This window comes from Ricinus communis, chromosome 6 (assembly GCF_019578655.1).
Source record: "Ricinus communis isolate WT05 ecotype wild-type chromosome 6, ASM1957865v1, whole genome shotgun sequence".
Taxonomy (NCBI): Eukaryota; Viridiplantae; Streptophyta; class Magnoliopsida; order Malpighiales; family Euphorbiaceae; genus Ricinus; species Ricinus communis.
The window spans coordinates 17,760,154-17,785,166 of record NC_063261.1 but is presented as its reverse complement, the minus strand read 5'-3'; the positions used below and the strand labels follow the sequence as shown (position 1 = coordinate 17,785,166).

General features: G+C 34.8%; 2 protein-coding genes and 1 pseudogene across 7 annotated transcripts; 2 read left to right on the top strand and 1 right to left on the bottom strand.

The window, feature by feature from the left end:
• The first annotated feature begins 8,314 nt into the window (after positions 1 to 8,314).
• On the top strand, positions 8,315 to 10,356 carry LOC8266818 (2-oxoglutarate-dependent dioxygenase 19). Its single transcript, XM_015721452.3, has 4 exons — positions 8,315 to 8,645; positions 8,731 to 8,966; positions 9,423 to 9,750; positions 9,927 to 10,356. The coding sequence occupies exons 1-4, from the start codon at positions 8,343 to 8,345 to the stop codon at positions 10,170 to 10,172; spliced, it is 1,113 nt and encodes a 370-aa protein (XP_015576938.2). The 5' UTR covers positions 8,315 to 8,342; the 3' UTR covers positions 10,173 to 10,356.
• A 323-nt stretch (positions 10,357 to 10,679) lies between these two features.
• On the top strand, positions 10,680 to 11,641 carry LOC112535403 (annotated as a pseudogene).
• A 69-nt stretch (positions 11,642 to 11,710) lies between these two features.
• LOC8266820 (DNA-directed RNA polymerase V subunit 7) lies at positions 11,711 to 15,497 on the bottom strand. 6 transcript variants are annotated; one of them, XR_007216397.1, is made up of 4 exons: positions 15,397 to 15,497; positions 12,784 to 13,321; positions 12,275 to 12,399; positions 11,711 to 11,900 (listed from the first exon to the last, which is right to left on the bottom strand). XR_007216397.1 is itself a non-coding variant. In XM_025158009.2 (3 exons), the coding sequence occupies exon 2, from the start codon at positions 13,315 to 13,317 to the stop codon at positions 12,787 to 12,789; it is 531 nt and encodes a 176-aa protein (XP_025013777.2). In that variant the 5' UTR covers positions 13,318 to 13,321; positions 15,397 to 15,497; the 3' UTR covers positions 11,711 to 11,900; positions 12,784 to 12,786. The 6 variants fall into 6 exon arrangements, 5 of the variants coding, with proteins under 5 accessions (XP_025013777.2, XP_025013775.2, XP_025013776.2 ...); XM_025158009.2 differs by lacking the exon at positions 12,275 to 12,399; XM_025158007.2 differs by lacking the exon at positions 11,711 to 11,900 and having other exon boundaries at positions 12,039 to 12,399.
• Positions 15,498 to 25,013: the final 9,516 nt, after the last annotated feature.

The following is a 25,013-nucleotide window of genomic DNA, read 5'->3' as shown; positions in this document are numbered from 1 at the left end:
GTAATCAATAGATTTAATTATAAAAAAAATAATTAAATTAAATTTATTACACCTATTCTAACACAACGATAAAATATAAAAGAAAGAATTAATATTACATCAAATATATAAGTGATAAATAGTTGAAAATTGTTTTTATTTGGAAAGAAATCAGTATGGAATGGAAGGAATAGTTAGATGTTAAAGATTGAGGATTAGAAGTTTTCCTATTATCTGAACAAAAGGATCCAACAACTAGAGATCTCCTTTTAAGACTGAAACTTTGTCAATATCTTGAATAGTACCAAGTCTGAAACTTATCTCTTATCTCTTTATCTCCTATTTACTGAAAGACCGGCCAATCGTCCAAGTTAAGAAAAAATGCAACAACTATTAATTAATTAACACTAAAGACAGATTACTGAAATTATATGCAAGTGGCCGTTATATAATTAACTCATCATAGTGTACTACAAGACTTGAGACAGCACTTAATATTGATATATGTAAATTGTTTCAGGTAAATTATCTTGTTAGTAGCCTTATATCCAATTTGGAAATAGTATTTTTTTAGTGCCCATATTTTTATTTTTATTCTTTTCAATTTAAGATATTTATAACTATTTTACTGATGTGACTATTAAAAATAAAATATTTTTGAAGCCGAGAGTTGTTCATTCTAATGATTCTCATACTGTAAACTCAAGGCAAGATAAATCCTCAAGCTAAGACCGTATAGAGGCACCTTTGCCATGAGAGATCTTTATGCTCTTTTGGATTCTTATAGCCGAGTTAGTCCTTTTGAATCATAGAAGAGCAGATCGTGTAATCAAATAGCTCATAACCAATGGATCGAGAGGAAGAGATGAAGAGTTTAGAAAGCCATAAGGAGAATATTATATTGATAGATGAAAGACAAACTTGCTTACTTCCATTATTCAAGACTTCTCTTTATATAGAGGAGTCTTAATACAACAAGACAGAAAAGATAAGGTGGGAATCTTATCTTTTACACATGTCTTCCTAAGAAGAAAAGATGAGATTTCCCACTTACAAAAAGATAAGTCCTATCATCTCCCTAAAAAGACAGAAAATAATACACTTACATAGAGATATCACATGCAGAAAATAATACACCTACTAGGACGAAAAAGATGAGATTGAAATCTTATCTTTTTACACCTTTACATTTTGAATTGTGGAGGAGAGAGATGGTCTTTATTACGAGTAAAAGGATGAGTCATCACGAACCACTATCATCGTCCATAGGCTGGAAATCTTGCATAATGGCATCTTTTTGTTCAGCGGTAAGACTTGGATCATCTAGTGGAGTCGGTAGTATAGGTAAAGTGGAGTGTTCAATAATGGAGTGTTCAGTCTATAGATTATCAGGTCAGTGCAGACAAATGGTGTAGAAACATTGGTCCTTCCTAAATCATTTCTTAATTGTAGAGTAAGCTTCAAATCCCTTGTTATTAGCGGAGGAGCAAGATACAAGGGCATTTCAATTGTTCTCCAATAATGACAGATGTTTTGGGTGGCATAGGTATCTTCTGAGAGCTTAAAGTAAGGCCTGTGAAGAATATAGATGGCATGATATCTTGAAGCCTTGAAGTCATTATCTGTGAACAATTTATTTTCATGAATGATTTTGAGGAGATCCTTTTTCCATTGGTATAGGGTTTTGAACTAAGTGAGATATTTTCATGGATATGTTCCTGCATTTGTATCAATATTGAAGAAGTATAGGAGGTCCATGACTGGTACTTCTATAGCATGATAGCAGACTGTGGAAAGACACCATAGAAACCATAATTCACTTTCAATTTGTGGATGGATAGGAGAAAAGTGATAGATTAAGCACCAAGGGTAATCTGGATAAAAGAAATTGGGTTTGATGGATAGTGAGAAAGTCTGTTGGATGGTTGCCAAATAATGAAACATCATATTTTTGGCAAAATTGTTGACCTGTTTAGTTGTGAGATTTGTAGGAAGGTCTGGTGGTGAGGGAGGTTGCAGAGGGTTTTCTGAAGATGAAGAGGCCATGAAGATTATCGAAAGATTAACTGTTGAGGTGAGGAGGACAATAGGTTGGGGTTTTGGTTGTGGTTTTGACAGTCTGGACAAGAAGTCTGGGATGAGGTTTCTTGTTCCTTTTATATGTTGAACTTCAAAATCATACCTGCTAAACCATGATTTTAATCTCAATAATTGAGGTTCTGGTAAGGTCTTTTGGTTGGACTCAAGGATTTTTGAAAATGAAGAGTTATCCATTCGGACCAAGAAGTGTTGACCAATGAGGAAAAACTCAAAACTTTTTTATCCCATATTTGACTGCCAGAATCTCTTTATATGTTGAATGGTAATGCCTTTCAGATGGAGAAAATTGTCCTGATGCATAACCACACAGTTGTTCATTGTTATTGAGATTTTCAAGAAGAATTGCCCCCCATACATGATCGGATGCGTCAGTCTGCAGGATAAGATGTCCTGTAGACGGAATAGTAAGGGGTGGAGGATTGTAAGCCAATTCTTTCAGTCTCTTGACAGCTGTTGTCTGTTCTGTTCCCCAAGGAGGAGGGTTCTTTTTGAGCATTTTGGAAAGATGACACGTGTAACTAGATAGATGTGGTATGGCTTCCCTGACATAGTTGAGTATCCCAAAAAATTGCTAAATTTGCTTTACAGAGAGATTCTCATCTGGGAAATAATCAAGCTCTTTTGTCAAGTGTGGACCATACGTATATTGGCCATCCTTAAAATGCATTCCAAGGAACTCTATCTCTTGCTGACCAATAATACTTTTTTTCTCTGATAGCATGATTCCGTACTTTTGGATGATAGCAAGGAATTGTTTCAGGAGTTGATGATGTTCCTCAGCTGTTTCTGAGAATAAGAGAATATCATCAATGTAGATAAGGGAGGAGTAGAGGATAGGCCCAAAGATTTCTATCATTATTTTTTAGAACTGAGAAGGGGTTGTTTTGAGCCCAAAAGGCATGACTGTCTATTGATATTGGGCATTTGGGATACAAAAAATTGTTTTGTATCTTTCTGAGGGATGGATACCCAATTGCCAAAATCCAGCTTTGAGATCAAATTTTGAATAGAATTGGGCCTTTTGAATGTGGACTTTTAGGTTCGAAATGCGAGGAAGAGGAAATTTGTTGTCTTGCAAAAAATGATTCAGAGGCTTGTAATCAATCACAAGTCTTTTTTTCCCTCTTAGTTTTTCAAATTTTTTTTCTATATAAAAGGCTTGACAGACCCATTGTGAGGTTATGGGCTCGATAAGGCCTTGTTGTAGCAGAGTCAGGCATTCCGATCTGGCAAGGGCTAGATCTGTAAGACATTCCTAGATGGGTGGCTTTTGTTAGGTTGATATTTTCGTTGAGCGTGAAAGGAAGGCTGATATAGAACTGGGGATTTTTCCACAAGGGTAAAGGGTGATGAAAATGTGAATGAGATTCTGGACAAAACTGAAGGAATTTTTCCTTGTATTGCAGGAATGGTGGTTCTGTGTCTGCTATAGTGAACAGATTAGATGTATCTGTGTATGGATGAAATTACCTCTTGAACTTTATTCCATTGGGAAGAATTTGAAACCTTTAAGCATGATGATAAACATCAAAACCTATTAAGAGGTCTTTATTTGGGAGATCTGAGCCAATGATGTGTGTCCATACCACACAATCAGGAAAGAACTGTATCCCGATTTTTTATTTTATGATCAAGGTAGTCTTGAAAGTTTGGCCATTTGCCGCTCTGAAAAACTGAATATGAGATTTCCAGTATTCAGATGGGAGGACTTCAGGATTCATCATGCTTCTTTGAGCTCCAGTGTCAAAGAAAACTATGACTGGAACAGGTTTTGCATACCTTGAAAGTAAGACTTGTATAGGAACATAAGGAACTGGAGGAATCTTAGTAGCAAGTGGAGATAACTCAAGAACAGGAGATGGAGAAAAAGGGTACTGCATCACAATTGTCAGAATGTCCTTCTCTTCTTTGGAGGAGAGACTGATCATCAAGATTGAAATTTTATTATCATCATAATCTAAAGAGGACTCTTCTAAAGATTCAATAGAGTCTGAATATTCTTCTTCTATTGCAAAGAGACTTTCTAGAGTGAGATCGTCTTGTTCTGATAAGAGAGACTCTATATCTTCTTCAAATGAATCTGGTAGAGACATGGACATGCTAACTTGCTGTATCATTCTTGCTGACTTTTCCGGATTCTGAGGGCAATCCTTAGCATAATGCCTTTTCTTTCTACAGATGTAGCATCTGTCTGATTTGTTGCCTTGATTCTTTTTTTTTCCGGAATTACCTGAATTTCTTTGTATGTGGCCTTTTTCCTCTGAATTCTTTGCTTCTGTTACGAGGGTATTTTTGGAAATGGTGTTTTATTTTCTTCTTATGACTGGAGCAGACACAATTGGAGGTCTTGCATTTAATCTTGAGGTGGCTTTTGTTACAGGCCTTTTGAACAATCAAATCTCGTTGAGACAGTCTTCTGAACAATTCTTGCTAGTCACATAATCTCTTGATAGAGGAGAGAGTAAACTGTCAGATTTCTCCAAGAGTAATGGAGGTAACTAGCTTCTTTGTTGCGGCGATCATGTTGTTGACCTCTAGTTGTATCTCATATGGTAATGAGATGATGAAAGTATATTTCAATGTATCATCACCATCGTGCCCTCCAATGACATAATATAATTTGGACATTGCAGAATAATATCTTTCCAAATCCTTGATCTTCAACGAACAACATTTTCGATCAAAGTATTCATATTTTTGTTGCCGTATAATGAGATCATAATTTCCAAGGAATTGATTATGGAGGAATGTGACCGCAGCTGATGGAGTTGGCAAAGTCACAAATTGGAGTCTGGTATATTCAAGCTGTGACTGGAACCAATTCCTTAAACTGCCTGTGAATCTCGTGACAAATTCAGCAAGAACCTTTTTAAGTGTGGCACCATCAAAAGTCATTTGAAGATCAATCCATGCCAAAAATTCAGAAAGTTTATCTCTCCATTTTGATGGAGGCAAATCATCAAAGGTGAACCAAGGTCCCGTTCCAGTTGTAGGTTTTGACCTTGGGTGTGAAGCTACAGTAGAACAAAATATGACTGTGCATCCTCTGTGCCATCTTCAGGCTCTACTACTTCTGGGTTGGGTTCAGTAGTGGAGGTGTTCATGAGAATTTCTGTTATATCAGCCATCTCAGAGGTATTTGAAGAAGAATCAGAATTATAAGGGCTGATTAGTGATTGGTCTGGCAATTTATTTTCTTTAGAGACTGGAGGATGAGATATTTTCTTTTGTTGGATTGTGGAGCCTTTTGGATAGAGATGTGAGAAAGTGCCAGAGGGTAAGAGTTCCTTCTTGTTCTGGCTGTGGGAGGAAAGGAAATGCATAATAGTATGAGGGAGCAATTGCAGAAGATGTAGAGGCTGCTGATGTAAAGGAAGGGATTGTAGAAGACTGGTCTTTTCTAAGGTCATGTTCAATTTGATCAATCTGCCTTTTGAGCCTTGTAATTCCTTTTTTCTTTTGGATGAAAGTTGGTGTAATCGGTTGGGGAACTCGAAGCTCTCTATTCAAGGCTTGATATTTGGCGGTTAGAGAGGAGTATAATTGGAGTACTTCTTGAGAGAAGGTTTTCAACTTCTGGTCCAACTTGTGAGCCAAATGGAGAGCCTGATATAATTTTTCATCAATCTTCTTTAAATAAGAATTTTGAACTATGGAATTAGAAGTCTGTCAATTTAGTACTTCTTCTAGTGGAGTGAGAGGCTCTATAGATCCTGATGAAGTAACCCTTGAGGGGAGGATCTCTGATCTTTTATTTTTTGACTTCCCTAGGGGAGGAAAATCTTCAGGCTGGAACATGAAACACCTTTGGATTGTCTGGGGTGGTTGGACTGCAGGCAAATCAGAGTAAATCTCTTGTCTGCAAGTAGTAGAAGGCTTTTGCCCAAAAATAATTCCCTTTTAAGCCAAAAGTACCTTCATCTCATCAAAGGTAATGTCAAGGACAGTCATTCCTTCTTTTGCAAGAAGTTCCAAGGCTTCCTTATACATAGGAAGAGGAGATTTATCCTACTTTTCTTTCCGTTTTTTATGGATGCCAATCCAAGGACCGTCTGGATCTCGGTCATCTTGCCTTAGTTCTATGACTGAACACAGAGTTTCTGGAGACATGACTCTTGGAGTTTTCTTAGAGTGTTGAAAACATAGTTCAACAAAATCGAGGTCATCTCTACAGGTGCGTCCTGACTTACACATTCCTGGGTCAACATCCCAGATGAAGTGTCCCTTAATCCTGGCATTGTAGATATGATGTCCAGAGGATTAAAAAGAATGAATAGGGATCTTTTCTCTAGGTCTGGACACAGGTTGAATCATCAAAGCCTGGAAAATAGAGGGAGCAGAAGAAGATTCTTCCGTCTTTGTGAAAATTGTTTTCACAGTACCATCCTTTTGTATGACAAAAAGAGGATCAGTAGCCCGAACAGGATTGGCTTGAGATGCTTGAAGTTTCCCATAATTTGTCACCTATTCAGTTGGAATTAACTTCTGCAGATCTTCTCTTTCCAGCTGCCTTGGGGCTTGGACTATTGTAGGAACTTGGCCAGAGTCAGCCATGATAAACAAAGCATCAGAGGTGGCTTGAAAGCCTGGGATTTGTAGATTAAAGGTATGATCCTGAAGTCTGTAGACAATCTGGTGGTGCAGAGTTGCAGAAAGAGCATCTGTCACTTGGTTTGCTCTACTGATCTGGACTTGGACTTTGAGTGCAGTTGACAAATAAGGATCATTAAGAGATAAATTAAAATTTGGGAAGAAAGTCAGAACAACACTTCCAGTGTTAAGTGTCGTGACAATAGTCCCGATTACTGCATGCTCGTATCTGAGATACTTGGTGTCCAAAAGTGACATACGGGCCGTTACTGGTAAACCCATCCTGCCATGATAAGAGAGGACGAGCCTGACAGCTCCAAGATGGAGATGTGTATATCCCTGTTTCTTCCATTGTTCTATAAAGGAAGTGGGAATCTCCAGAGTAACATACTGCTCTTGAGTGGTAGAAGTAAGGGAACATTGTGAAAGGGAGGAATATTGAACATACTCTTTAATGGATAAGGGCTGTTTGTTGATGATTTGGTTGAAGGTTTTTCGGACAAAGTTATGTTTCTTAAAAATATTATATGGGTTGATAATGGGTACAAGAGTATTTTCTATTTGGACATTTTCAGGAATATGAGAAATTTTCACAAGATGGTCGATCTTATTGGATACAGTTTTTCTGTAAGAAGGAGAAAGTTGTAGAGTGGAGGTATGAGTAGTGATTTCTGAAGTCATGATAGCTAGATTTCTCTTCTCTGTCACCGAGGCTCTGATACCAATTATTCTAATGATTCTACATCATAAACTCAAGGCAAGATAAATCCTCAAGCTAAGACCGTATAGAGGCACCTTTGCCATGAGAGGTCTTTGTGCTCTTTTGGATTCTTATGGCCGAGTTAGTCCTTTTGAATCATAAAAGAACAGATCGTGCAAGCAAATAGCTCATAACCAATGGATCGAGAGGAAGAGATGAAGAGTTTAGAAAGCCATAAGGAGAATATTATATTGATAGATGAAAGAAAAACTTACTTACAATATTAACTCACTGATAACTTATTCTACTAAGCACATGGGTCAACGTTTAAATATGTATGATTTAGAAAAAAAGTTAAAAACGGATTTCGCATGTTTAATAGAGAAAGTTATTAGCGAGTTCACATTGCCGATATTGTGAAGAGTTAAGAATTTTTTATTTATAATGCCAAAAGAAACAAGTATTAAAAAAAGTTAAAATATGATAAAAACAGACATTAATTTCAAAAATTCGGTATTGGACAATTTGTCCAATTATTTATGGTGAATATAAACAACAAAGACTTCGAGCAGGGGGCTGGCCAAATATAATGTACTCAGCACTTAAGTGGTCCTTATCTATATTCAACGAGCACACTCATTTCAGTATATTTATCCTTTGGGAGGAGAGCTGGGGCCGCCATGGATCCCTCTAGCCAGGCATCGTTCCAGCAGAAACTAGACAAGTTACATTGGGTATTGGATATTTGAACATTTCAGGTACTAAGTTCTAACTATTATACAGCCATCACATAATATCTTTGGTTTTCAGGATTTAAAAAATTACATTACGTGTTTGATACTTATCTTTCTTTCTGGTCATACCACACTATCTCATCACTGGTCATTTTCATGCAAGTAGCCAACACGCCTTTTCTATATATTTTCATTTTTGGGTTAATTGCCCTTTCCATATATATGACCACTGTCTCACCATGAACCCATATTGCTCATCCCTGACTATGGCTGAAGTAGTTCCAGTAGTACCCTCCTATGCATCTCCTACTAAACAACCACCTAAAATAACAAGCATCAAAATTCTAGCCGAGTCTCCTGATCTTATCACCATCCCTGCAAGTTACACTTTCACCCCAAACTCTCATGACTTGGTAGTTTCAGACACAGAAGGAGCAATTCCTGTCATTGATTACTCTCTTCTGATCTCAAGTAGTCCTGATCACAGATCCAAAATCATTCATGACCTTGGTAAAGCCTGTCAGGAGTGGGGCTTCTTCATGGTATTAAATTTTTCAAACCATTTTTCTTTAGTTTATTATTCTACCCTTTTAACATCCTATAGCTGAATCTTTTGATTGATGCCAGGTGATCAATCATGGAGTGCCGGAGAAACTAATGAGATCAATGATTGATGCTTGCAAGGGGTTTTTTGATCTGTCAGAAGAGGAGAAGCAAGAGTATACTGGAAGCCATGTTTTGGACCCAATAAGGTGTGGTACCAGCTTTAATACTTCAGTGGAGAAGGTCTTTTGCTGGAGGGATTTTCTCAAGGTATTTGTACATCCTGTGTTTCACTCACCCAGCAAACCTGTTGGCTTAAGGTAAATGGCTCTTTTTCTCAACAGCTTAACACAAAGCAGACATGAATATTCATATTTTTTCTTAAGAAAATGTAGCAAAAATAAGTTGATAATTTTTTAAGTAAGATTATGACTGTCATGTGCATAAGACCAAACTAATAAAACTATTATTATCTAATTCTTGTGGATTTTATGCACTTTATGGGTCCGACACAGATAGCTGCTTTTCGTTCTTTGTTTTTTTCCGGCACATTCAACTTTTCTTTTGAATGTCTGCTGTCCACTTGTAATGTGGTGTAGGAGGTTGAAGTGACAATTTCTGAACTCTAGCAAGTTGCAGTTTTATTTCTCCTAGTTTTATGAAAAACAAAAATTCTAAATCAAATTTCTTCTAGTGAACTTTTGTTTTTCTTTATAGTATGGAAGGCTGATTCTATGCTAATTCTTTAAATTTTGCTTGAATTTCATAACTTGCAGTGATACTATGTTAGAATACTCAAAAAGAGTCAAAGAAGTAACAAGAGAATTACTAAAAGGGATATCAGAGAGCTTAGGATTGGAAGCTGATTATATAGAAAATGCATTGAATTTTGAACGAGGTCTACAGATCAGTATAGCAAACTATTATCCACCTTGTACAGAGCCAGAACTTGCAATGGGTCTACCCTGTCATTCAGATCATGGCCTCTTGACCCTTCTAATAGAAAATGGAGTTAGTGGCCTTCAAGTTCAACACAAAGGAAAGTGGGTCAATTTAAATAGCATCCCCAACTCATTTCTAGTAAACACTGGAGATCATCTTGAGGTGCATTTCCCTCCTTTTCCTAAACTACTTTCTCATTATTAGATTTGTGCTAAATTTTAACTTAATCTTACAAACTAAAATATCTCGCGGATGAGCTTAACCGGTTTATATTAGATGGATGTAAGCTCTTGCGTGCATGGCCTTACAAGCTTACTGAATCATGCTCATTGCCATAGATATTGAGTAATGGGAAGTTCAAGAGTATCCTGCATCGAGCAGTTGTGAACAAGAATAATACAAGGATATCCATAGCCATGGCACATGGACCATCACTAGATACAGTCGTTAGTCCAGCGCCTGAGTTACTAGACCGTGAAAGCAAAGCACCAGCATATATCGGTATCAAATATGAGGAGTATGTGAATCTTCAGCAGAGTAACAAGCTGGATGGAAAATCCTGCTTGGATCGTGTCCGAATTTGAGCAGTTTAATTGCTGTATATCTGGCCACCAAAATATTGAAACCTGATTGTGCGAGTTTAAAATTACAAGCATATAAGGCAGTCCAGTGAAACAATATCTACCTGTCTGTGAGCTTATTTATAAGCTTGTGTATGTAATTTTTGTTTCATCTAATAAATTACAGTGCTTCATGTGCCTTGTATTCTGATTGCATTGTATGCATATTGTCTGCTAATTGTGCAGCAGATGGCACCAACACACTCTGTGCGCACATCCTCTCTGCAACAACTTGAACCTCTAACCTGACTTTTCCATTTCTGTTCAAAGATACTGATACAAGTAAAATTTTATGGTCCATTTTTTCCCCTTCAAGGACTGTATACAGATGAGCTACTCTAGGGATAAGAATGGTTATGACCCAATTAAGTTGGGCTTATTACGAATTAAATCTTAAACTTTATATCTTTTAATAATTTTTATTTTAATATAAATATGTATCTTTTAATTTATTTTTAAGAATATTTTGTAATGACAATCGGTAAGAAAGATGATATGGAAAATCGACTATGCTAGTTGTGAGAATTTCTCGACAAGAGAGTTTGGATTTCAAGTGCTTCAGAGACTGCTGGTTGGTCATTTATTTTGCTTCCTCTATTTGCTTCGTACTTAAATCGCGGAACCAAAGAAGGGTCTCAGGCCAAGCTCTTCTATATAAGCCCTCAAATCTTCCTAGCTTCTGCTGTTCTTGGCCTGGCTTGGATGATTTTATTTATGCATATGGTGTTGCTCGTCTTCCTACCTCCACTTCTGCTCTTATAATTGATACTCAATTAGCCTTGCTGTTATTTTGCCTACCTTTTCGTCAAGCAAAATTTCATCTTTTATACCATCAATGCTATTTTCTTGTTATCAACTGGGGCAGTAGTGCTAGCACTTCATGCTAGTTTCTCCTCGCCCTGCTCATGACTCCAATAGAGTATTTCATGGGTTTTTTCATGACACTTAGAGCTTCAATCAGAACTTTATGGGTTTGTGCTTCCAATAATCGAGCTGGCAGACAAGAAAGTAAAGCAGAATATCACCTGTACTTTAGTGATGAAGATGCAGATGGTCATATCTTTCTTTGCTACTGCTTTCTGCGCCACTGGGATGCTTCTGCACAAGGATTTTGCACTCTCTCGCTCTCTCTCGCACGCACATACAAGCACTAACACACACACACACAAAGAACGTAGCATTCTTGAAAGAACTTCTCATACTTGATTATTATGTAATGCAGGCAATCCCGAGAGGGCTATTTACATTATATAAAGGTGCCAGAATTATAATAAGCAAGCAACAGAACTGCAGGTGCATTAATCTTGTGTTACATTCTTTCTGGTCTTATATAAAGGTGCCAGATTGAAGGGCTATTTACATTATATCTTAGTGCAGTTTGTTACTTTAAAATTGATACAAAATGCAAAAGGAAGAGGGAAGTAGAGGCCGTTTGACACATTCAAAAGGGTCTTAGTTCCTATTAGCATTCTTTGTCTGCAAGTCAATTTTATACTAGATAATTTAATCTCAATCAATCTAGCAATGGTAATTTATTGTACTTTAGTGCATTACCTTTTGAATCAAGTGGGGTTAAAAATCAAGTTTTTTCAGCAACAATACAGCAAAAAAGCCAGTTATGGTGAAAGGCTGGAAGGAGCCTTCAGTTTCTTCATGCTGCAATGGCTTTTTGAAAGCAAGCAGTGCCATTTCCTATAAACATAAACTCCGTTAAAATTCATACTGGTTTTGTTAGAATATCAGATGTTAATATGCTGTTAACTTAAAAATTTATTATGCCATTTTTGTGCTTTTCCACAAAACTCAGATTAATCCTGTGTATCATCAGTATAAGTAACCAAATGGTGTTGTATTGAATAATCTTTTCTGCAACAATAGACATTTTCCTTGCACTTATTGTTGAAAGAAAATGAATGGGGGGCCGAGGCACAGGCAAGACAAAGAAAAGCAACTGAAAATAAAACAGTTAAACTATGATTCTACTGTCTAACAGGCAGAGTCCATTCCCAACCCACCAAGAACAGAAACAATACCATGCAATAAAAGCTAGGAGAAAGCATGGTTACTTTGCGTGTTGGAGTTCCTGCTCATAGCAAATGGTGAAATGTTCGTTATAGGCTACTGCGGAGGTCCACTTATCCTGCTTCTTTACTTCCTAAAAGGCGACAAGGGTGTCTGGATATCAAGCTTTCTGCAAACAGCAGGTTGGCCATTCATCATACAAATTGTGACTATGAGTACAACCATGCCTGTGTTTTAAAGTTCTGCTAGATTATCTGAAGATTTTACTGTATAAAGAGCTGACACATGCAACAAGAGTTTTGTTTCTCAGACTAAGATAATTGACTCTTGCCAGGGTTTTGTTAGTGTCGAACAAACAGAAGACAACCGCTAACAGAACAGTACAGAACTCCAAGAATTAATTTCCACCGCCATTAAATTGTGGGGTTTTTCGACAGCTACGACAATCCTAGAATCAGATTGCAAATATTCCATTAATCACGATAGTTAAGCCAAGTTTGATCCAAGAAGTTAAAAGGATTTACAGAGTTATCCAGCCAAGTAAAAGGCATACCCTCTAGAACACCGGTCCAAGATAATCACCCTCCAAACTGACTAATGCCTGAAACTCCCTTTCTGCCTCTAGCCACTTAGTTCCAATGACAATGAATCTAACCACCACATCTTTTTCAATTTTGGACGTCTTGTCATTCAGGAATACTGGGTTCTCCCCAGGCACATAGTGGTAATCTGGCATTTTCATGCAAGAGAGGTATATATTCTCAATTGGCCCACATCTTATGAAAACTCCATGCTTGAGCACCTTGTGAACCACACCTTCTAGGATCTCACCCCTGAAGATCTTGAAGGTGATTCCATTGAACACAACTGGAAAAAGAACATCTCCTGTGTGCTCCCTCACTTTTCCTTCCCCTATGCTCTCCAAGGTGGTGACAGCAAGGTAGTACCCCAGATCTTTGGTAGCTTTCTTACTTGCAAAATCTTCCAGCAAGCGTATTATGATTGATCTTTGGAGCATCAGACCTTTGGCATCCAGGTGTTCCGCAGAGATTATGACATTCCAAGGCAGCTGTACTTTGAGATACATACTTCTGTCATGAAACAAAAGATTGAGATTAATGCAATCTGACTTCATTTTAAAATTTCACCAATAGGTTTTTATTGGTTGATATGAAAATTCTATTTAAACAACACCAACCAGTGAACTTAAAAATAATAAGGAAAGAGAAAACTGATTTGGCACAAGACCTTCAACAATCTCAGACAAGAAAAACAGTCTAAAGGGATCTTTGAAAATGCATAACTTTGTCAAAGAAACATAATGACAGATAATAAATAAACCAAGTTCATTCTATGGTGACTGGTAGTAGATGGACTACCCTGGAACTAATTGGATAGTGCAATTCATGTGTTGGTCCTTGAAGCTTTATACAGGTATTAACTACAAAGTAAATATTTTTGGCTACATATAGTTAGCTGATTCTAAGAAAATCATATGATCCAAACACAAGAACATGCTAGAAAGTGGAAGCAGAAGAATTAAGCCTAAAGACAGTTAAAAATATGGAACCTCTTGCACTTATGTTCATTAAAGCAAAAGGTGTATGAATTTCAGCTAAACTTGATAGATCCACAAAGACCATATATAGACTTTAAACCAGACATGTAGTGACTTTTTTGTCCTGCCTGTACAGTCAAAGCACCACAAGGCTTAAGAAAGCATTCCTTTAATCCATTGAAGCAAAATGAGGGCAAAACAGAAGACATAAATGATAAACAAGAATAAGAAGTGTAGATAAATGAGAAACAACAATAAAAATAACTAACAGAGCAAAACAAAGGCACTTTTCCTGTATTTTACCCAATTTCTTGCAATAAAATATTAATCCCAGTTATAACATTTTCATAGATCAAACTTAACTGGGAAAACTATTCTATAAGCATTGCTTCACATTAACATACACCCAGATTATTGGTCTTTAGGCAGAATATCGTCACCCACTTTTACTAGGAAACTGAAAGAAACCTCAGAAACAGAAGAAAGGGAGGAAAGTGAGGAAGAAAGAGACGTGGAAATAGAAACAACTTCCGAAACGAAGAGGACTAAACAAGGATCCACCGAAGAAGATCCTTCTTCTTTCCTTTCTTCGGAAGAAAAGGATGATCGGGACAAAATCGATGAAACGAAAGAGATCCATGTGAATGGAAGGAAAAAAAAAAAGAAGCAAAAGATGAATTCCATTTTCACTTCAGAGACATGCTATAAAAATATATTTTAAACAAATAAATGACCATATGCCATAATCCATATGCAACTCTAACCAAAATATTGAGTTGTCCTTGATAACCTAACTCCCAATCTAGGTTCTTTTCTTTGGTTTTCGATGCTTCAAAGTAATGTACAATTACAAACCACAAGTCAATTTATGGATTCAACGACATATTCCACAATCTTTCTGAAACCAAATAACTCCAATCCAATTATCAAAATTTAACCACAGAAACCTTCTACTTTAATCATATGCAGCTTACATTAAGAAAAAAAAACAATGTTAAAGAAAAACACACACACACACACAACTAATCCAATTGCCACCACAATATAACTCTCCTAAAAGGTTGACCAGGACAAAGCCATAGTCCTCCTTCCTGAGGAGAAAATACCACATGAACTTCCATTAAAGGAAAAATCGCAGCTTTACAAATCCCTTATTTAAAAAAAAAAAATCCATTTTTTCATATAAAATAATTAGAATCTAGTAGTCTTAAAACCCACAAGTGACAAAATAAGCAATACCCACAAACAAAAACTTAATTTAGTTCAATAAAATCCAAAAGGACATAAATTCAAAGTGAAAGCACACTTGCAAATATATAAAAAAAAAAAAAGAAAAAAAAAAAGAAGTTTACGAAAAAAAATTGCATGCAAACCCGACAAACACAGAAATTAGAACAACAAAAACAACACCACCAAGTACATTAACAACACTAGGATTATTATTTAACCCAAAACCCTAAAAATAGACACTGTATCACAAAAGTGAAAAAAAATAGCATATAAAAAAAAGCAAAGAAATAAGAGAGGGATAATCATTTTCATAAAAATTTAAAAAAAAAAAATAAGCGCCGTGTGATTAGAGACTTAAGAGTGCAAATTTAGTAATACCTCTTGTTGCTGGTGATGATAAAAAAATTATTTGGAGTTAACTCTGGCACTTGGATTAATGGAGTGAGAGCGAGTGATTTTGAAAACAAAATATTTGTTAAACGACAGGTCGCATATATGTTCCGTTTCTATAAAGAAAAAGAACTATGGAGCCAGTAGTTAAATGCCACGTTTCAATCTGCAAGGACGTACCTCCTAGTCCCGATTTTTGTTTTGGTAGCCGAGAAACTACTATATTTCTCGAGAATCTATAAAACAGTGTCGTTTAGTTTCCAAGTCATTTTTACTTTTTGGAAAAGTCGCATTTTTGCCCTCATATTTATAGCATGTCTCATATTTGCCCCTCAGCCAACCATTTCTTTGTCAATTTGGCTAAAAACGTTGTTGCAAGCCCCTAATTGACGAAGAGACAACAGTATGAATGAAACATCTGTTGCCCCAGAGCTTATGTGGTACTTTTTGCCACTGATACCTTGTTGATGGAGAAGTATCGGTGAGGGAGGCAAATAAAATGATGGGATTTTTCTATGTTTATTGCAAGGAATTCAGATAGATGATTAATTCTAATTTTTTTTTTGTTTTTTTTATAATTAATAATGGTCTCTTGAGTTTGAGATTTAATCTGCGTTAAAACTTTTTGAAATAGTGTTTTATCATCCATAAGAGTCATACTTGGTATACTCTAAATTAATTTTAAATATAAATATACAAAAAAAAATAATTAAAAGATAGATAAAAGAATTTAAAAAATTTTAGGGATCAAATGAGTAACATGTGTTTCATTTTTTTTTATTTTTTAAATACATTCAATGTCCTTTTCATTTTTTAGATTGTAAATATTAATAGAAATATAAATATTTGATAAAATAAATATTTTTAATTAATTTAGTGAGGGAAAAAATTGTTAAGCTACATTTGATATAAAATAATGAATCCTACCAAACATAACTTTAAAAAAAGAAGAATTGGAGCATTAGGTTGCCATATCATTAAGTGCTAAAAGATTTTTGCACTGTTAACATTCCCAATTTGAAAGAGGGTCACACGATGATATTTTTATGTTATTAATGTTTAACAAGCAATTTGGTCGTGCTATTATATATAATTTAAATTATAACTATATTAGTATAAAAAGATGAGTTTTATTTTTATTTTTATGATATTTCTATTTACATTTATATTAGTTTTTTCTTATAAAAGTTATATAATATATTTTTATAAAATTTTTATATTTATCATATTCTAAGTAAATAAACATAATGTGTATATATATATATATATATATATATATATATATATATATATTATATTTTATCAATTAATTTTTTTATTTATTTCATTGTACTCTTAAGTTTTTATATCTCCAAATAATAATTAATTTTACTAAATTAGATTGTTATAAATTCTTACTATTTGTTTTATTATTATTATTATTGTTATTATTATTACTTTTGATATTACATATATATAAGTTAAAATTCTTTCTATTTATTATATTTGATTAATAGCTTTTTCAGCATTTCACAATTTTTTTTAATTGTTTTTATAATTCAAAAGTTAAACTTTTTTATCTTTAATTATTTTATTATTATTTATACTTTTACATATATAAATATAAACATAAATTTTATTAGAAAAATTATAAGATTTATTAGTAATATGTAGTAGTTATAATAATTATTATACTTATTATAATATTTTTGAAAATTTAATATTTTTATATTTAAATAAATTTTAAATTTTTACCATATTTATTATTAGTATTTAAAATCACATTTAATTTTTTTATAAATATTTATAATTAATATTTTTATAAATATACCACATGTTATTTTTTTATTAGAAAACAACATGGTATAGTTTCATAAAATATTCTGCCACATAAAATCTTATAGAAAAATTTGGCCTTAATTTAGCCTCATATATATATATATATATATAGTGTGCTCGTTTCATCAATAAAAAATTAAAATTTAATTTAAAATGTTTTAGTTTTTTGGATATCAGCTAATTTTATAATTTTTTTATCTCAAAGAAACCGTTTAATTCAAAGAAAAATATTTAATTTATGACTAAATCAATAAAGAAATTAATAAAACTAACTATGTAAAAGGATTGCTTGAATTTAAAAACAACTAATCTTTTGTCTGTGTTTAGCATATATACATTTTTATTTGTGAATTGAATACATATAACAAAAATGTTGATTTTTCTTTTAATTTAAAAATTATAATTGCTCTAAATAAATAGATATAAGAACATTTATAAAGGACATAATTGGCAATATAAAGATCAGATCCTATGTTTTATGATTCTTTCTTAATATTATTTCAAATATCTTAAAATTATTTTCTTTATCATTATTAGTTAATATATGAATTACATTATGAAGAAAAATATAATTAATATGCTAATTGTTGAAGAAAACAAAATAGGGGACATAGTCTCAGAGACTGCACAAACTGGATTGCTTGTGTAGGCTTCTCATCCCTGACCAAGGGTGAAAGGGAGCGACCTTTCCTGCAAAGTCACTTCTACCTTACCCTTCTCAGAAAGTAGCCGTTAGAACATGTACCAGCATCAGTATATATATACTCATCTCACTTGTAAAATGAACTCAGAATTCTCAATCTTTTGGTAACAATCATCATAGTTCAACAATCCAAAATTTTACATGGTATCAGAGCTGGTATAGCCAGTCATCACCTACCAAGCCACAAATTTCACATTTCAACATTCAAAAACAATGGCTCACAACGAAACCACCAAAATCACTAACATTGTGCTGCAAGGCAGTCACAACTATTTTAAGTGGTCAAAATCAATTTTCATTGCCCTCAGTGCCAGGAAAAAAATTTGATTCATCACAGGCAGCAAACAAAAACCAAAACCAGTAATCCTAGAAGCACCAACAAATGAAGAATTAGAGAAAATAGAGGAGTGGCAATCATCTAACCATTTGGTCATGTCCATGCTCACCAACACAATGGAAAGTAAAATTGCTCGGCTGTGTATCCTTATGGAGACATCAAAAGCAATATGGGAAAAAAATAAAGAATCTCTACGGCCATCAAAATAACTTCGCAAACATTTTCAAGCTAAAGCAGGAACTGTCCCAGATCGTTCAAGGGACTAAAAGTTCCACAGAATATTCGATAGAAATACTAACCAGGTGGGAAGAGTTACAAAACTACCTCCCACCATCAAATGATCCCAAAGAATTACAGAGACGAGCAGAGCAGGATCTAATTTACACTTACCTGAGGGGTCTGGATTCAAGCTACAAGGGCTTGCGATCGCAGATCCTACTTGCCCCTCAACTGCCCTCAATCGAAGCCGTAATAGCTACAATTCAGTGTAAGGAAACCAGAAGGAACTCGATGAACGAGATTCCATAAACTACCGACAACCAGGCCTACTCCACCCGCCGCGACCAAGATCGACAGAGGGGAGGAGTCAGCGCCATCGGACGATGTGACCACTGCAAGAAGTAGGGTCACCATCGTGACGGCTGCTGGCACCTCCACCCTCAGCTGCGACCAGCACGGGGGTGGGAAGGTCCTGGAGCCTGGAAGAAAGGAGGAAGAAGGATCGGAGAAAAGAGGGATGAAAACCCTAGGAGAAGGGGTGTGTTTCTGGGTGCTGGGGCGTCATATGCCGAAATTATATGACGCCCCGACCCGGCTACATAGGGCTCCACCGACCCGACTCAAAAACCCGATCCAACCACTCGACCCGGCCCTACCAACCCTTGGATCAGGGCCATCCATCCTCATCTGGGCTTGGCCCAGGTTTGGCCCATGTATCTACAACTGGGCTGGGCCCTGGTTTGCCTCAGGCCCATCTGCCTCCTTCCATACAGCCTGCCTACCAGGCCCATCCAACTCAGCAGGCCCGCCAGGCCCAAATACAGGACATTATGGCCCAACTCCAAGCCTTGGCCTAGCAACCCCACGGGTTCGGACCCTCGGACCCTCTCAACCCGATAGGTCAGGTTCGGTTCAATTTAATTTTCAGTCGCTTAAAAATAATACTAGATCTAATCAAAATGCCTGGATTATTGACTCAGGTGCTACTGATCACATGACTTGGGATCCTGCAAAATTATAAAAGATTTGCCAGAGCATAGATTCCCAGCATGTGACAGTGGCCAATGGAAATCAAGTTAAAATTCAAGGATATGGCACCTCAAACTTATTTAATTCCTCTCTTTCGAATATTTTACTTTTGCCCGAATTTAAATCTAATCTTTTATTTGTTGGTAAGATCACTCGTGATTTAAATTGTAATGTTATTTTCTCACCATCCTCAGTCATTTTTCATGATCGAATTTCTGAGAAAACGATTGGTGAAGGACACCTAGAAAATGGCCTATACTATCTTTTTGATTCTCCCCAGAAATGTTTAGCATCCATCAAAACCTCCCAAGATATGCTCATGCATCGGAGACTTGGGCATCCCTTCGACCATGTTCTCAACAAATTATTTTATTTCAACTTGGATTCCAGCCATTGTGATGTATGCAAATTTTCTAAGCACACTCGGCTACCCTTTTCCTTGTCTTCAAGCATGTCTGAAAAAACTTTTGAATTAATACATTCCGATGTTTAGGGACCTGCCCCCATTACCTCATATAATTATTTTTGATATTTTGTTACCTTTATTAATGATTATTCTTGCACTACCTGGCTCTATTTGTTAAAAGGCAAAAATGAAGTCTTCTCGCGATTTCAAGAGTTTTACCATTTTATGAAAAACCAGTATAATGCACACTTAAATTTTTTTCGCTACGATAATGGTATGGAATATATAAATTAAAATTTCTCCACATTTTTTAAACAACATGGCATTTCTCATCAAATCACATGTGTTAATACTCCCGAGCAAACCGGCATCTCTGAGCGAAAGAATCGCCATCTCTTCAATGTCACCCGTACTCTCTTGTTCCAACATAATGTTCCCTTTATTTTTTGGTCGGATGCCCTTCTCACTGCTACCTACCTTATTAATAGACTGCCCTCTGTCACCTTAAATCATATGAGTCCCTTGGAAGTCCTCAAAGGTCGGAAGATTGACTTAGGTCACCTACGAGTCTTTGGGTGCGTCTGCTATGTGCACGTCACTCGCCAACACAAACTAGACAAGAGCTCGGTTAAAACACTTTTCCTCGGATATTCCTCCACCCAAAAAGAATACAAGTGTTATGATCCGTTGACTCACAAAACCTATGTCTCTCGGGATGTCACCTTCCTCGAGACTGAGTCCTACTATATCAACCCCACCAGTATTGACTTTAATTCCCTTTTTCCGCGTAACTCTGATATTTCTCTTAGCAGCTTTGCTTAATGTCCCCTCCAGGAGCAGCCACCTGTCGTCTCAAGGCTAATTCCTTCAGGGAGAGATAACCTCTCACAAGAAGCCCCATCTCACGAAGTCACAGAAGAAGCAACTGCCTTGAGACGCTCTAGTCAACAAACTAGACCGCCTGTGAAATTTAGAGACTATGTGTCTCATACGGTGACTTATCCTATTCAAAATTTTATTTCATATTATATTGTATCTAACCAATATCACAATTATCTATGTCAGATCTCAAATCACTCTGAACCTACAAACTTCTAAGAAGCCAATGCCGACCCCAAGTGGTGTAAGGCTATGGAAGAAGAACTTCTAGCCCTTGAAAAGAATGACACATGGAGCATTGTATCCCTTCCATCAAATAAAAAACCAATGGGATGCAAATGGATATACAAGATCAAGTACAATAGTGATGGAACTATTGACAGATACAAGGCCAGACTTGTAGCCCAAGGCTTCACTCAAACTTACGGAGTTGATTATCAAGAGACCTTTGCTCCAGTGGCCAAGATGAATACAGTTAAGATCTTACTTACAATAGCAATCAATCGAGGCTGGAACCTATTCCAAATGGATGTCAAGAACGCCTTCCTTCAAGAAAATTTAGCAGAAGAAGTTTACATGACTATTCCCCCTGGATATAAGTCAAACTCAGACTCCTCCCTGGTATGTAAGCTCAAGAAAGCAATCTATGGCCTGAAACAATCCCCAAGGGCATGGTATGCTAAACTCAGCTATTTTTTATTAAGCATTAATCTTAATAAGTGTGATTCTGATTCATCCATGTTCGTTAGACAAACTCACACCCACATCATTATTCTTTTGGTATATGTTGATGACATCATAATAACCGGAAACGATAATCAAGAGATAGAGAATGTCAAACAAAGTCTAAAAAAGGAATTTGACATTAAAGACCTAGGTTAGCTATCATACTTCATAGGCATAGAAATAGCAAAATCCAGCAAAGGTTTATTCCTATCCCAAAGGAAATATACCCTTGATCTATTAGAGAAAACTGAAAAAATAGGAGCTAAACCTGCTATCACCCCCAATGGAAACCAAAATTAAACTCAATTTAGAAGACGAAGAACCTCTGACCAACATAGGACACTATCAGCGTTTAGTAGGAAAATTAATTTATTTAACTGTCACTAGACCTGACATTTCTTTTACAGTTAGTGTGATAAGTCAGTTTATGCATGCCCCTCGCACCAGCAAGATGGGTAAAATAAACCTATATGAACTCAGCTTGAGGGCGAGTGTTGAAGAAAACAGAATAGGGGACATGGTCTCAGAGACTGCACAAGCTGGATTGCTTGTGCATGTGCAGGCTTCTCATCCTTGACCAAGGGTGAAAGGGAGCAACCTTTCCTGCAAAGCAGGAAAGGTCACTTCTACCTTACCCTTCTCAGAAAGTAGCCGTTAGAACATGTACCAGCATCAATGTATATATACTCATCTCACTTGTAAAATGAACTCAGAATTCTCAATTTTTTGTAAATAATCATCATAGTTCAACAATCCAAAATTTTACACTAATTCTTAAGATTAGAATTAGAATTTAATTAAAAAATAACTCATTAGTTAATATATTAATCAAATTTGTATAAATTTAGTGTGGGTAATCTATTTGTGAGGTAAGCAACAGTTCTAAAAGCTTCATCCCAATAACTTTGAGAATAAAAGCTTGAGACAATAAAGATAAACAACGTTCAAGAATGGTTCTCTGTTTTCTCTCTGCTAATCCATTTTGAGCTTGTGTATGAGGACAAGACATTCTGTGAATAATCCCATTTTCATCAAGAAAATACTTGAAAGCTCTAAACTTAGCACCCCAGTTTGTTTGTAAGGCTTTAATTTTGGTGTCTAATGTAACTCAACCATTGTCTTACATTAATAGAAATTAAGAAAGACATCAGACTTATTTCTAAGCACATACTCCTAACACCCACCATCATGATCATCACTTTTCTATTTATGCTAAAGCTAAATCTCATATTTATGTTACTATATTTTTATTTTTTTTAACATCGTTATACTTTTATTTCAATATATCGACTGTCTTTAATTTTATCTTTATTAAATGAAGTCTTTTTAATATAAATCAATGTATCTATCATACATATTATTAAAGTAAAAATTAATTTTTTTTTTAATAAGAAGTGAAAACTAGAAAAATTTGTTACTAAAGTTCATTAATTTTAGCAAATCTGACTATTTTTACTGAATACTAAAATTAGAATCAATGTTAAAATATGATCCTAAAATTGAAAATTGGACAACTGCATACTGAATTTGATAACAAGTGTAAAAATAAATTTTTCTTTTAACAATTACATCTTTTTTGAATTCGGTTATTTCTATTAATAACATAAACAATTATCTCTATCAAATAATTGTACATCAAAATCATGAAGTTTAAAAGAGAGAAAAACAATTCAGCTAACCTGTTTTATCAATTTGATTTTCTAGTTTCAAACTAATTTTCTGGTTTCTTCAGTATTTTCGATCATCTCTAATCACAAAATTACAAAGAGAATTAGTCATATTGATAAAAATCTTTTTTCCAGTTGAACAACTTATTTAAAAAAGGACAACAGTCAACAGGTTTAAATTAATCCAATGCTCTTTTTCTGTTTTTGTTTTTTCTATTGTTTCGCTCTTTCTTTCTTTCTTTGAATTAATCTCGCTTTTCTTGGCTACTTCTAAGAAAATTCACGTTAGCATTTTCATTGTTGCAGTTTTCCCTTTTGCAAAAAGCACATGGGTATTTTCCTTTCATTTTTCCACTTCTTTCATCTTCTTCTTCTTTGTTCAGATCCTTAAGAAGAAGAAGAAGAAGATAGATAGATATTTTAGTCAATTACTGCCATTATTGTTACTTAAAACACGACAATTAGCTTGCCAATTAGTTATTCTAGTAATTTGGTCCATTAGCGCCTGGTCAAGTCAATCATAAGACTAAAACAATCAAAAGTATTCAATTAGGCGCAAATTTAAAATTCATGCACTTGAGCGCATAAAAAACAACTATAGATATTGAAATTAAGATATTAAAATTTTCAGACACCATTGTATATATTCCTCTTTTAATATTGTAACCTATTTATATTTATAGCTGATATAATATTTATAATAGTTTGTTTATATCATTAAAAAAATATAAAAATTAACGGAAAAATTCTTAAATAGACTTAGTTTATCACGTTATTCATACACACAACCGATTGCATAGTGAGATGTGGCATTATTTATCAGTTGTTATATTTAAATTGGTTGATTTTTAATTATAAATAGTTAGTGGTAATAAATTAATCAACCAATATAAATACAACACTTAATAAATAATACTACATATCAACATTCAATTCAAATTGTCTACTGATGACAAATCTATCTAAGAATTTCTCAAGTATTTCTTAAGTTAACATTATTTTTTATAACACAAAAAAATATATCGTTAATTTATATAATGTGGTGCTAGAATGACATAAATACTGAATAAAATGAATTGAATAATGATGTTGCTATTAGTTAAGCATTATGACACTTGTTTATAATTAAAAATCATTTTTAAATTATTGAGTCATAAAATGAGAATACAAGTTTTGATTAGAGAAAAATGAAAAAAATAAAAAAACATATGTTAAATTTTACCTTTAATCAAATTCTGAAGATAGGTTATTTCTTTTTTCTTAAAAAAGAAAATTTGCCATTTCCTTACGATTTTAAATTTAAAAAAAAATGAATTTCTTCAAAACATCATATTATTTCAACTCATGTCCTTCTCACCACACAAAGATTTAAAGCTTATACGCTTTGCATACGAATGGAGGAGGAAATGATCACTACAAGAATCTCCTTAGAGTTGCAGTTCCTTAATTGAGTTCTCGTATCTCTAAAACATGTTTGACGTTGAGCAGCATCTCCATCACAATTTGACCTGTATTAAAGCATTTCTATGATTCTAAAGAGAAAACACTTACGGAAGTTTCATTCATAAAACAATCATTCAGTGAAATACAACACTAGAAAGAACAAACATGTGAAGAGAGATGAGTTTGCTCAATAGTAACATTTTTAAAACCATTCAGACTCAACACTTATGTAAAGGATTTTAAGAGGCTTTATATTGCAAATGTCGTCTCAAAAATTTAATAGTTTTGAGCATTTATTTATTAAGAAAAAAATCTCTGAGACACTTCAACTCATCAATATTGTTCGGAAGACTTGACATTTCTGGGCGCCTGTTAAGA

What these genes read in the sequence shown, in the direction of transcription:
- LOC8266820 (XM_025158009.2), bottom strand. Translation starts at nt 13,317, where the DNA reads ATGTATCTCAAAGTACAGCTGCCTTGGAATGTCATAATCTCTGCGGAA.
- LOC8266818 (XM_015721452.3), top strand. Translation starts at nt 8,343, where the DNA reads ATGAACCCATATTGCTCATCCCTGACTATGGCTGAAGTAGTTCCAGTA. An exon ending in AGGAGTGGGGCTTCTTCATG is followed by an intron (nt 8,646 to 8,730) that starts GTATTAAATTTT and finishes GATTGATGCCAG; the next exon opens with GTGATCAATCATGGAGTGCC. An exon ending in AGCAAACCTGTTGGCTTAAG is followed by an intron (nt 8,967 to 9,422) that starts GTAAATGGCTCT and finishes CATAACTTGCAG; the next exon opens with TGATACTATGTTAGAATACT.